At 38.0% G+C, this 14,234-nt stretch overlaps 1 protein-coding gene across 2 annotated transcripts in view; it reads right to left on the reverse strand.

The window, feature by feature from the left end:
- The window catches only part of BTAF1 (B-TFIID TATA-box binding protein associated factor 1), a 73,615-nt gene that overhangs the window by 10,190 nt on the left and 49,191 nt on the right, over nt 1-14,234 (reverse strand). For both annotated transcript variants that reach the window (XM_087964236.1, XM_087964235.1), the window contains exons 19-32: nt 13,475-13,678; nt 10,717-11,143; nt 8,008-8,198; nt 5,705-5,858; nt 5,518-5,627; nt 3,752-3,953; nt 3,286-3,434; nt 2,482-2,634; nt 2,043-2,164; nt 1,777-1,944; nt 1,551-1,628; nt 1,338-1,467; nt 497-638; nt 248-378 (exon numbers count right to left, since the gene is read on the reverse strand). In XM_087964236.1, coding sequence (XP_087820362.1) covers nt 248-378; nt 497-638; nt 1,338-1,467; nt 1,551-1,628; nt 1,777-1,944; nt 2,043-2,164; nt 2,482-2,634; nt 3,286-3,434; nt 3,752-3,953; nt 5,518-5,627; nt 5,705-5,858; nt 8,008-8,198; nt 10,717-11,143; nt 13,475-13,678 — 2,361 coding nt within the window. The remainder of the gene's footprint in view (nt 1-247; nt 379-496; nt 639-1,337; nt 1,468-1,550; nt 1,629-1,776; nt 1,945-2,042; nt 2,165-2,481; nt 2,635-3,285; nt 3,435-3,751; nt 3,954-5,517; nt 5,628-5,704; nt 5,859-8,007; nt 8,199-10,716; nt 11,144-13,474; nt 13,679-14,234) is intronic.

Consider the following 14,234-nt stretch of genomic DNA (forward strand, 5'->3'; position numbering starts at 1 on the left):
ATGATGAAAGATCCATTTAGAGCAGGGGTGTCCAACCTTGGCCACTTTAAGACTTGTGGACTTCAACTCCCAGAATTCCTCAGCCAGCTTTGCTGGCTGAGGAATTCTGGGAGTTGAAGTCCACAAGTCTTAAAGTGGCCAAGGTTGGACACCCTGATTTAGAGCAAGCAAAGGATTTGAGAAAAGCCACAAGTCATTCTTCTCTTCTGTTCCTAAATGTCAACGTGATTCAAATAAAGTAACTTGCCTGGAGGGGGCTGAGTATGCAGTAATAGTCTTGAATGATTTTTGGTGGAAGATCTTGCAATACGTCCTCTTTCATCCTTCGTAATAAAAATGGCAGGACTTGCCTGTGCAATGCCTCCATTGCAAGGACCCCTACAAAGGCCCATAAGAAAATGTTATCGAAACACCTAAGGTTCTTTCAGTAAATCAAGAGCAGAATTCATGAGTTCCTCCAAAAAGGAAGTGATTTTATTAAAGCGGTGTTTCCTACCTGCTTCCTGTTCTCGACTAGAGCTCCGAGCGTCTCTACTTGCTAATATGGGCTTGCCATAACGAGCTGCAAATTGGCGCTCAGTACCCAAAAATCCCGGCATAAGAAAATCAAATAGTGACCACAATTCTAATACATTGTTCTGAAAGAAAAAGATACAATAGAAAAAAAAAGGTAACGATGGCAAGTTGGCCATTTGCAGTAAAAATTATAGTGAGTTTATTGCAAAATAGAGAAATTAATCATGACTGCCCACCTGATTCCACAAATAATTCTCCCTTTATTCTGATGTATTTTGCTTGGGCATGAGACATGCAACAAAAATCTAGTCCACGTAAATTCAAACTGTAAAATCAAAGCGTCCGAAAGGGACGCTCTGTGTGAATAGTAATGAGAAGTAAAGCACAACAATTTAAAGGCCACCACAATCTCTGGAAACAACTGTTGGCACAACTGTTTCAAAGGTTTCCCTTGCTGCTTGCATGGGTAAGTGACCGTTTTTCCACTGAGAATGGCCCGTGACTATTGGTGCACCTACCAGCATGCAGAGCTGGGAAAAACCACCCAAAGAGCTCTACCAACTTTTGAGGAGGAGTGTCTCATTCATGCTGACGTGCTTTGCACAGCAATATTTAGTAATCAACATCATACCAACAATTTGGCAATAAAATAGGTGGATATTCAACATCTTCTGATGAGAGATGCTTACACGATGTGATTCCAAGGTTTGGAAGGTAATCTCGCCCATCAATACATACCCTCAACTGAACTAAACAAGTGGTTTTTAGAAACTGAAAAATCTATTTCTCCACTACTATGAGCCTATTTAGACATGGATTACCTGGATTGGTGTTCCAGAGAGTATTATTCTGTAATTGGCAGCCAACTGCTTTATAGCTTTTGACAGCTTCGTTTTTCCATTCTTGATGACATGTCCTTCATCAAGAATACAGTAGTTGAATTTAATATTTCTAGGAAAGAAGATGCCATTAATTGGTTTTCGTTGTTTTAACGCATATAAAACATCTAATTTTTTTTTAAAAAGAGCTCTCACCTGAAAAAATCAATGTCATTTCTCACAACATCATAAGAAGCTACAATTAGGTTGTGTTTTTTTACATGCTGTTGTAATCTGAAAGAGACAAAGGATAAACAAATTAGGCTTTTTATATACAGCATAAACTATACAAGCTATAAAAAGATTTTAAAAATTCAAATAATTCCAAGAAAGGGAAATGGTTCTAACCGCCAAAAGTAACATTTTTAAATACATCGCTTACCTTGCCCTTTCAGTTGGAGGGCCAGTATAGTGCAAAGGATTCAAAAACTCCTTGGAACAAAATTTGCCCACTTCATCCACCCAATGACCTGTCAGGGTGGGCGGGCACACAACCAAGGATGGGAGTGGAATACTATCAGCCACCTTAGTTCTTGCATATTCTTGGGCCCTTTGGAGAACAGTAGAAGAATATACATTCATTTTATTTATTGTACTGGGAAAAAAACATTTGGAGAAATATTGAGCAGCTGTAATTACGTAGTCTACCTGAGATAATGATCTCCTGCAAGAATACAGATGGACTGCAGGGTTTTTCCTAAGCCCATATCATCACACAGGATACCGTGAAGTTTGTATTTGTTGAGAAAAGCCAACCAGTTCACACCTTCCTGTAAGATATGACAAAGATCTTAATAATGTGAGAGCTGAAAAATATATATTGGACTTCTTTTATTTACTGTTATATTTACATATACATTTCACATAAAGACCACTGAAGTACTGTAGTTTCCAAGTTATGTAAGCTTGACAATTTAAAATGCGGCAACTAGAAAATGAATTGAGAAGCAAGAAAATTTCAAAACACCAATAAAACGTCAACAACTTAGTTTCCAATCTAAAGCATCCTTCTTCAAATTGAACATTTCATCTTACCTATCTGGAGAAGATGAACAAATGAAAACTTGTTTAGCAAATGAAAACTTACCTGCTGATATTTTCTGAGTTCTGCTTTAATTGGCACTGGAATTTTATAATTTTCTAGTTTTTTCCCATCCAATAATTGTTCCAGGAAATGGCGCTCCTTGGCTTTTATTTTAATTAAATCTTCAGACATATTCGGTGGATCTGGAATACCCGCCTGAAAGAAAAGATAGAAGTACAAATGAAAAATTGAATAGTTTATTTGGCCAAGCGTGATTAGTGTATTAGGATCTACTTTCTTCTAAAAAGGCAAATTAAAGTCACAGAGTTTTCAGAGTTTGTAAAATGTACATAGTCCTCAAATTTACATTCGCCAAATATTTAAGCAAACCTGCATAATAATTTGCTATCAGAATAGAATGTAATTTAGAATGAAAGAAGAGGTGTTCTGAAAGGCCAAGCAATGATGGAGAATTGAAAAAAACGGTAACTCTAAATCAGGGGTGTCCAACCTTGGTAACTTTAAGACTTGTGGACTTCAACTCCCAGAATTCCTCAGCCAGCAAAGCTGGCTGAGGAATTCTGGGAGTTGAAGTCCACAAGTCTTAAAGTTGCCAAGGTTGGACACCCCTGCTCTAAATGAAAACATATTCTTTGAACAATGCAAAACTGTAGCATCTCCATGATCCTGTGATCACCATTTTGCAACCTTCTTGGTTGGCTTTCGACAAGTAAAGTCAACGGGAAAAGCTGGTTTCGCTTAACAATCATGTGTCACTTAACAACTGCAGGGTTTGCTTAAACGTGGCTGTAAAGTTGTAAAAGCAAACAAAGGTCTTGAGACACAACAGGAAAGGGTCTGACTTACCTCGAGTGGCATTAATCTAATCAGAGTTGCAAAGCATTGGGTAGCCATGAAACGGACACTGTCTGTCTGATCACTCATTCTGCCCAGAACAGGAACCACAAGCAGGACTATATAGGGAATAATTCCAACATCTAATTGCTCCATTATAGCTGTAGATTCGTTGTTAAGGATTTCTTTCTTATTAGCAATAGAGGCTCTTTTCCACCAGAAACGATTCTAACATTTCCCCCTCCCTCCCCGCCAAACTTTTGCCCATTTCCAGTTGACCAAGGAGAGGCACCTCCCTGCTGAGCTCTGCAGTTTATCTACTTAATCAAGATAAAAGGAGAACATTCCTTTCTTTTATTTACCTTGGAAGTTATTGCTTTCAAGCAGCCAATTTCAGAATTAACTGTTATTTAGACAAAGCTAGCCTTCAGTGGACGTCCCCAGACAGACAGACTACTAAAGAATTTAGCAAGGATACCGCCGAGAGCTTCAATTGCTCCTTCTTGCTTGGTACTATCATCTATCGCTCCCAGCCAAGGAAGAACCTTTTCTAGAAAAATATGAATGGTTTCCACGGTAGCTATTTTGCTCATTACACCCACACAACGAGCAGCCATGTGCCTCACTGCAGTGCTGGGGTGTTGAAGGCACATACAAAGGTAAGGCAAGTGCTGTATTAACTGAAAAAAAAGAAACCATGAGTCAGTCACAGGGACAGTAAAGGCTACTGAAGATACTCTTTTACTGTATCAAAAGACAGCTATTGTAGTTCAATGTTAGTGTGAGTTATTCATGATACTGAATACATGATTTATCTCCTTGCAATGGAACAAGGACAGGGGAATGTCAAGGTGTATTTGAACAATCCGAAACAGACACAGGCATATGATGGTGCACAACACAGTTATCTAGAGCCTTGTGGTCAAATCATTATTGTGCCAGAAAGAGTAGCTTTTAAAATTAATTGGGTTTCGTGGGAGGGTTGGTTTCGGACCAACTGTGGTGCTGTGGTTCCCCGTCGGGTGGGTGGTCTCTGGTCTGTCTGACCTCTCTCTTTGGTTTCCAGCCGTTTTCTCATTTCGTTAGCGCATAATGTCCTGTCGACTTTTATGGCCACTCGGAACCACTCAGAGTGTCAGTTCAGGATGTCCCGATAAGTTAATTTGTCTGTCCAGGCTTGTTTTGAAAAACTGCTGCTGGAAGGAGGGCAGAGGCCGTTTGAAGTCTGGACCGACCATAAAAATCTGGAGGCCCTTAGGACCCCATGAAAACTATCTCCCAAACAAGGTCGCTGGGGTCAATACTTCAACCGATTCAACTTCATACTAAAACACATTCCAGGAGGAAGGAACTTTCTGGCTGACACCCTCTCCCGCATGCCCCAGTACAAATGCAAACGGGAGGAGGTTGCAGAGACCATCGTTCCTTCTACCCAAATAGCTTCCCAAGTGACCACCAGACGACACAGCACCACGACTGGCCCCAAAACCAGCCCTCTAACGAAGCCCAATTAAATGCAGCCCAAAGTGGGCGGTAAGGTCCATCTAAGGCAAAAGCAGTACAGACCTATAAGAGACATGGATAGTTGTGTGAAAAGTTGCACCATCTGCACCACGATGAAAATTCAAGAATTGTTGCCTTTTAAGATAAAACCACAACAACTCTTAGAAGATACAAAATTCTCTTAAAAAAAAAAAAGGTAGGGTCCAGAGGTGGTATTCAGCAGGTTCGGACCAGATCTGGAGAACCGGTAGCGGAAACATTGAGTAGTTCGGAGAACCAGCAAATACCACCTCTGACTGGAGATTTCACAGTATCCTTTCTCTGCCATGCCCACCAAGCCACGTGCACACAACCAGTAGTAAAAAAATTTGAATCCCACCACTGGTAGAATCGATTTAAATATAAAAATAGAATAGAATAAAAACTTTATTGTCTCTTTAAATGTACACTAATCAGCCTACATTAAAATGAAATTTCTTTGCATTCAGCTCTCAAAAGATAACCAATATGCATATACCTGCATACACATACACACGCACGACAGAGAAACATCAGTTTAATTTTAATGTACACATATACACGGCAAAAAAAAAGAATCCTGCGAGTTTACATAAAAATCATAACAATATTTTAAATTGCAGATGGCAGTTCTAACCATTATTCCAAATTTAAGAAAAAGCAAAAACAAATATTGTTGAACCTCAGTGAGAATGCTGACTATTTCTACACAAAATTCAATACCAGAGAGTGAAGCCGAATATCCATAGAAGCTGCAGTTATTTCAAAAACTTGTAGAGAATTCACCAATTCCTGGGCTGGTCCATCTCCTTTTTCCAAGAGTAACTTTCGATCTATTACAGGAAACAGTATTAGATTTTTTTTTTAAATTGAAATTTTAAATTAGCCAAGCCTTAAGAAATATACCCACCAAAGTTATTTATATCGATACTGTTCTTTAAGGACCCGACCATGGTATCCCAAAGATGTGGCAAGCCTACTGCCATTTCATCACCAAAATGCTTTGCTATGGTGGATAAAGCAAATTCTGCTCCTCTCCGCTGTACAATGTAGGGTTTCTGAGCCTAGAATTTAATAAGAGGATAATTTAAAAGCAAATAAAATACCATGTTGGCATCTAATGCAGTTACTCCAGGAAAAAATGTGCTTTTCCAGAGTTTCCATATATCAAATTGATAAAGAGAAACTGGAGTAGGACGTATACTACAACATACTGTTGATCCCAATAAAGGACCAACACACAGTCAGTGATCAATTCTCAACTTTAAAACTGACCTATAATGCACAACGTATCTTAGTAGAGTAATATGGTATAATCAATATCAGGTTGATGGCTAAAATTTTGTTTCCCATTGTTCTTTTTAATTAACGCGTATGAGTAATTTTAAATTAACTAAAATGTTTCAATGTGAAATTCAGTGAAATTTAGGGCTGTTTTTATAATGGATGCTCAACAATGATGAAAAAAGGGATCAGTAAAATAACTAACACTACAATTGCTTCAAATCACAATGCTCTTTTTCTTTAAAAAAAAAACCACACATTTAATTTCCAATATTTCAAGTCGTCAAGCTGGGAATAACACGTACAGATGATTCTTTGTGAACTGGCTAGCAGGATTAAAAAAGAAAGACATAAGTATTTGCTAGCAACCTTGTTCTTTCTTTCCATTCTTGCATTTCTCGATCTCTTGTAAAATTGATCCTTCAAGTCTAAGAAACAAACATGTCTCATTTTCTCAGGAGCAATGAAAGAGTGAAAGGACTGGCAGGAGGAGGTCAGTCTAAACATGCACAAAACCTTCCCTCATTTCCATTAAGAATAAATTAAAAAGAGGGAGTGGGAGGGAAGACTGTTATGGCCAAGGAAAGAAAATAGGACAATCTATTTTTAAAAGGCTGCAACATCAAGGCTTCTTTTTTACATAACCTCATTTTGATTAGCTGCAGTTTATAGCTGATGTTGACTTTTAGCAACTGCATAGGCTTTCTCCAGGATAATCTGCCCACCCACACTCCACCCTTGGGCTGATCCTTCTGATCTTTCAAGTCTGCATCCATCAATGCTATAATCAAGTCCCTGCTGATTGTTATCCTCTTCTTCTTTCCTTCCACCTTTCTCAGAACTATGACACCTCAAGGATGCTAAGCCTTCACATAATGTATCTAAGATATGCTAATTTGAGCCTGGCATTGTGAGAAATTTGGGTTGGTTTATTTTGTGATTTGTTATTTTTTTTTTCTTGGCTATCCTTGGTAGTTTCAGGAGATTCCTTTGACGCCAAAGTTCAAAAGCATTATTAATCTTTTCTTATTTTGCCTGTTCAGTCTTTTACCTCCATAGAAAGCCAGAGAGATAATCACTGCCTCCACAGTTCTGATCTTTGCGGGTATGGATATGTCATACCCACAGTTTCCCCAAAATAAGCCCAGGTCTTATATTAATTTTTGCTCCAAAAGATGCATTAGGGCTTATTTTCTGGTTATGTCTTGTTTTTAGGAAAATACAGTACTAACTGCACCCATCTGGCTGACAATCTTAACTGGGGCTTATTTTTGGGTAGGGGTTATATTACGAGCATTCTGAAAAAGCATGCTAGGGCTTGTTTTCCAGGTAGGTCTTATTTTCACGGAAACATGGTAGCATCTGGAAATCTTTTTTTTCCAAGGATTTTATTACTAAACCTAATCATATCTCTACCAAGTCTAGTCTATGGCGTATTTCTTGACTGCTGCTTCCTTTACTCTTAATAGTTGGTGCTAAATGAAAAAGCTATCCACTACATGAATATTTTTTATTATAAATCCTAAAGCTGATTGTTGTATCTGTTGTATTTAGTTTGATGTTTTGGGTATTTAAGATATCAGCTTTTCCTTCACTTCTATTACTAGGTAATGAAAATCAATGAAAATTATTGGCATTTTCAGCTAGTCAACTAGTGTTACCAGTGTACTACAGGTTGCTAATGTTGCTTTCTCTAATTGTAAATCCACACTGATCATCTTTGAAACCAGCCTCCCTAATATATATTCAGCATACAATGAAATGCCTTGTATATCAACCTCTACTCTGCTCCTTGATGTATACTATTTCTCCCCCCTCACTCACTAGAGTAGCTAGGTGCATTTTTCTAAGACAATTCAAGTTACCTATCTATTTATATTGGAGTACTGTGTAATGTTTGCAAAACTGAAAATTAAACTTTGTACCCACTTCATCAAGCTCTGTTGTTACATTTCCACTAGTGCTTGCAGGCAAATCTCCAATTTGGGCTTTGGTGGACTTTGGTGTTGGACCCCGTCGGCTTGTGATGGCAAATGCAGCTTTTTGGTGTCTATATAGTGTAATTATACCTCTGTGCTTGGTGACTGTATGATGCATCCCATCTCTTTCAGAATTAGATCCTACAAAAAAGGTGGCAATTAAAAACACTCTGATAGAAGCAGCAGGGATGGTCACAAACATGTTCTCTTCTCACAAATTGTAACGAAGAGGAAATTAGAGAAAAAAATCAATCTCTAATATTAATTCTTTAAGAAACTGGACTTGAAATACAGTACAAAGGGATTATGATCACTAGAATGTTTGGTTTGAAATTCAGAGCAGCATGCTGGCAGGATAACAATAAAAATATATCTGGCCCAGAGTCACTTGTTTTGTGAGATGGGAAGATGAAGGAAGGAAGGAAGGAAGGAAGGAAGGAAGGAAGGAAGGAAGGAAGGAAGGAAGGAAGGAAGGAAGGAAGGAAGGAAGGAAGGAAGGAAGGAAGGAAGGAAGGAAGGAAGGAAGGAAGGAAGGAAAAAGATCTGAATTATTATGAGACAGACATAGAATTAGGAAACACTTATGAAACTTAGCAAATTAGTATGGAACAGTAATTAAGAATGCTGCAACAAAAGTAGAGACACAAATTCAAATTTCTGCTTGTTAATGAAGCTTACTGGATGACTTATGATAGCTCAATCTAATCTTTTATGCAGGGATTAAATAAACTAAGGAGTATCTCTGGGTAAAATGTGGGAGGTATAAATAAGTAGAGTAATGTATTCTTTTTCTTTCCTTGGCTTGTTTACCTCTCCCACTGTTTTTGTCATGGAGGGGAGTTAATAACTAAGTCATAGTGATTAGAAAAGGCCTCTAGTGCCTCAACATGTAAATGCTTTAATTTCACAGGAGGATGAATCAGGAAAATAACAATTATTCTTCTGAAAGTATGAGTAAAAGAAAGCAATTTCAAATTCGAATCAATGGTGATTCATAAAACAAAAACCAATAGTATTCCAAAAGAAGTCAGCTAATGTTTGAGAAACAGAAAACATATTTTAAAGTGACACTTCTAAATGCTGAAGATGTATATTATATGAAATAATGTAATTATGTTGTATCAATAATATGTTGAAAGGACACATGACTTAACCAAACTTGTAGAATGTCTGTTATATTCTAAACTTATCCTAGATTCACAGATAATGTGATCTTTCAGGTTTTGGCTCAGATAGCAAACTAATTTCAATTTATGTCACAAACCCCAGTTTAGCAAGATGTGGTGAACGGAACCTAAGTATACAGAAAAATCTCTGTAAGCAATTATAAGGTGAGGTTCTTCTCCATAGCAGCTGGAACAAAATGGCGAGAATTCATCAGAGATTTTTTTAAATCATAAATTAATAAACATGCTTTAGAAAGCATTACATGCTATAATGTATTTACAGTAAGCTGACAACATCATCTGAACTTGTTTCAACCTCTACAGCAATGTTTCAGCAATGGCCACTTGAAAATGTGTAGACTTCAATCCCAGGAATTTCTCAGCCAGCAATTTTGGGAGTTGAAGTCCACACATCTTCAAGTAAGCAAAGAAAGAAAGAAGGAAAGAAGAAAGAAAGAAAGAAAGAAAGAAAGAAAGAAAGAGAGAGAGAGAGAAGAGAAAGAAAGAAAGAGAGTGAGAGAGAGAGAGAGAGAGAGAGAGAGAAAGGAAGAAGGAAAGAAAAGGAAAGAAAGAAGGAAAAAAGAAAGAAAGAAATGAACAAAGAAAGGGTGGGAGGGTAGGAGGGGTAGGGGAAGGGAGGAAGGAAGAAATGAAAGAAGGAAGGAAAGGGGGAAGAAAAGAAGGAAGAGAGGGAAGGAGGAAGGGGAGGAGAGAAAAGAGAAGAAAAAGAAAGAAGGGAAGGGAAGGGAGAAAGAAAGAAAGAAAGAAAGAAAGAAAGAAAGAAAGAAAGAAAGAAAGAAAGAAAGAAAGAAAGAAAGAAAGAAAGAAAGAAAGAAAGAAAAAGAAGGGAGGGAGGGAGGGAGGGAGGGAGGGAGGGAGGGAGGGAGGGATTTTTTGGTGTGTATTTATTTATTTTAAAATTTATTTGCCACCCATCTTTCCATGGGGCTACTCTGGAATTTTTACAACAGTAGAACGTAACATTATTTTAAAAAAATATAAATATAACAATAGTAAAGCACTGAAGCAATAAAAATAATGAAAATACAAGATGGGCGGGCAGTGGGCAGGTTGTGCAGGGGGGTAGGTGGGGTCAGTTATTAGTCCAATAACTCCCCCCTGGGGTTCCCAGACCAACAGGCAGAGTAGGCTTTCAGGCTCTTACGGATGGACAGGAGGGTGGGGGCAGGCCTCACCCTAGGAGGCAGGATGTTCCAGAGGTCAGTGCTATGGCAAAGGAAGGCTCTTCTCCTGGATCCCACCAGGAGATTGAATTCCTTTACCAATGGGATCTGCAGCAGGCCTCCTCTGCCAGCACAAGTAGGATGGGCCTTCCTTGAGGGATGAGACAGTTGATCAAGTAACCTGGCCCCCTGCCATAGGGAGCTTTAAAGGACATAACCAACTTCTTGAAATACTTTTTTTATAAATATGCAGATTCCCTGAAGATGGTTATATGCAGCAAACTGAAGATTAGCAGTTGGTCAACATACCTTTTGAGTTTTCATGGCTGCTCTGTGGCTGTGCTGGACAGGATGCTAAAGGAGTAAGATGTGGATCCACACACAGCGAGGTGCAAAGATTTTTAATGATTTTTGAATTGGGGCAGGGAGATCTTGCAATACATTGCTGAAGCAATTTTGCTATGCATAGAGCTGAATAATTTTGTACTAGCGTGTTTTCTTCTTTCTTCACAGCCTCCATCAAAGGTTTTATAACAGGATTTATTTTTTCTGGAAGCTGCTCCAAATTGACAACAGCACAAGCAGTAAATGTATGCACTCTCAGCTGCAGCGTTTGCCATTCCAGGTTTGTTTCTATGACTGTCATTTGAACCTGCTGTCGCTTGCTTTCTAATTGCTGTAAAACTTTGGGATTTAAGTTTTGAGATGATGTAGCTTCATTAAAAACAGTAGTAACCTTAATAAAAAAATAAAAAAATTACTATTTTAGGACATTCAAAGGGTTTTAAATCACAGAAGCTCAATAGAAACCCATATTTCTTTTTATAGATTTTCTCCTTTCAAAATGCTGTATTCAGAAGTCATCAAAAATGCATATCAAAACACAAAATAAAATGACACTTATGCAATTAAAAATAATTGTGGGAAGAATATCACACATTCATGCAGTGCTCCAGATGTTCAGAAAAAAAAATCACAATTTTTAACATTTATTTAATCAAGTGACTTCTAGGTTGCTACAATTGTAATTAAATTTATAAAGTAAACTGAATTACAACTATTACAAAGGAAAGACAAACCAAGTAACAAATTACTCTTAAATTGCATACAAGTGCCGTATGGTGCAGCCTTGTAAGTAACTAAATTTGGAAAATCCACAGAGATAGAAAATCAATGAATCTAAAGCTACTTGTGTCCTGCGATGATTGAGTTCAAAGTCTATTCCTCTCCACTTAGACCCTAACAGCCAAGGTGTCCCCAAAGAGTATCAACTTTTTGGCCTAGATTTTGTGATATACAACTAAGTATCCTTTATCTATTGATGACATCGGACCACCGTGTAGATTTTATATAGAATTGTTCATATAGTATTTAAATAATAGTGGGGCAACTATTAAAACTGAGGACTCTCTCCCCGCAACGAAAGACTCCTGGGCTTTCTCTCTTCCACATCAAGGCAGACTTAAAGCAGGCATGGAGAAAGGAGAACTGGTGTAACAGGGTGTCTTCAATGTGAAAAACTGTACATCAATACAATACAAAGTTTAGCTCAACCTTGGTGTTCGTAATTTCAGTCCTCACATCCCATTTTGGAATTTAAAAGAATTTTAGCCTTCTGTAACATCTTAGCTAACCCAAAGATTTTGAAATCTCAACAGTTCACATGTTGAGAAAGGTATGATGAGTATCTTATAAACTGAATAATATTTGTCAGCTATGGAAAACAACTAGATATTCTTATAATGTCCTTAATACTGAACGCAGAAGGGCATTTGCATGAGCAAGAATTCGGCCTTGCCCTTTATAATGATAATGGAAAACTACAATAATATCCCTGACCAGGATCATCTTTGCATTTGTTCAAATACTGAAGAGGAATCTGTGATTCATGCTACAAAAATATCCTTTATCTTACATCTGATATTTTAACTCACTGTGCTGCTTGTTTGCAGATTTTCAGACCATTCCCAAGCAGGAATGATAAAACAGCCATTTAAGGATTAATTGACTGAAATATCTAGGAAGACAATGAAACTCCTAGCTGTTGCTATTACTATTCGAAGGTATGTCCTACAGCTAGGTACGTCTAGACTCCATGTTGCATTTATCACGCTGAAGTTTGTTCTTTCCACCAAGATTTGCATATAATTTGATTATTATAACCCTTATGAGAAGATATTGGGTTGCAGTTACAATAATTTCTTTCTTATGGATGTAATAAAGATAGTTAAAAAACACTCTAGTGTTCTCCCAGCTTCCAGTGTCAGTTTACTCTTGAAAGACACCAAGACTTATTGTATTCAAAGCCATTAAGACATAGAACCAAGGACAGTTGCACCATCAGTATCCCAGTCCTACCAAAAATAATTAGGTGCAAGAAATGGCTACGAGAGGAATCAATTAGTATTTATTATTTTTGAAACTAATAGGTTACAATCTCATGCATCCAGAAGAGCTAAGAGGAAAGCTTACACATTTATGGGTAAATGTAGCATATTATCAGGGCTGCTTTTTATCTACAGTTATTAACATTTCAATTGACTGTGTGACAGGAACTGGGCTAACGTGGCTGTGGTTTCCGGGGTGTGGCAAGCAGCTCCAGAGCCATGCAGTTCTGAGCTGCTTGTTGCCCCATAAGATGGGGTGAATGGGGACCAAAGGGCAGGGATGGGGGTGGAGGAGACAAGCAGATGGGGGAATTGGAGTCAGTCCCTTACCTTACTGAGACTCAGATCTGTGAGGGACCAAGACTGGAATGACTTGGATTGGGGTGAGTCCTTAACCAATGACCAATGAAATTTACTTAATGACAGCTAATTGTCGGGATTGCAAAATAATGTGATCACACAACATGTTGCTCTACAACCGCAATACTTAGTGACCCAAATTGCGGTCTGAACTGTGGCTGTAAGCCGAGGTCTACCTGTATGCAAAAAGATCCTACCTATTCTGGAGGATCAACCGACTTATTTTAAAAGGTAATTGCAGAGACTGGGGGATACTTTGCCACCATATAGTAGTTTCAATGGAAGTGTGAAGGCTTAATCTTTTTTATTAACTTACTCACCAATTCATTAGCTTGATCTATTGTGAAAACGCTGCAGTTTACTTTGCTGGAAATATCAATGTTTGCATCGGTGAATGAAGAGATAAGTTGTTTACATTCGTTTTGCATCCGGGTGAAGGGAACCGCAATTTCATCATAATAAAGATGCTCAGAAAGCACTCCAAGTAAGCGTGACACGACAGCATCGGCCACTATTTTATTTTCCTGCAAACAACCAACATTTTACATTTTAAGTGAAGATGATCTTCAAGGCGTACAGAGGATTAACTTATTACAAGTACCGAAAAAAACTCTAAATGATTGAACTGGTGTTTATTTGGCTTCATGATTTAAAATAAAAGTACAATGCAATAAGTCTTATGGAACTGAATACTTAATATTAATGTACATCTCAATTTAAAAAATGGACTTAACCAGTTATGTACCCCCAAAAGCAGCAATGTTTCAAATAGCTTTCTGCTGGCTTTCAAAGCTCAAGCAATTTTTGAAAGCACATGGCAGCATAGTCTATTCTTCACACACACAAAATTTAAATGCTGCTATGCATATTCTTAGAAGACTGTTTGGGTACTTTCAGCCTCTGCAACTAAGATCATGAAGAAGCTTCTTGGATGAGAAGCGAAATGTCTTCAAAAGAAAAAAACAAGAAAATCCAGTTGCCTCTTGAAAAAGCACCTTTGGGACAACCATGACCTAGATGATTGAGAATCTCCATAGACATCATGAATTACAGTTCTGTCAATTTCAGTCAACCTGAAAA

Source organism: Notechis scutatus, chromosome 4 (genome assembly GCF_049901735.1).
Source record: "Notechis scutatus isolate UNSWTSFEM ecotype Mainland chromosome 4, rNotScu1.2, whole genome shotgun sequence".
Classification (NCBI taxonomy): domain Eukaryota; kingdom Metazoa; phylum Chordata; class Lepidosauria; order Squamata; family Elapidae; genus Notechis; species Notechis scutatus.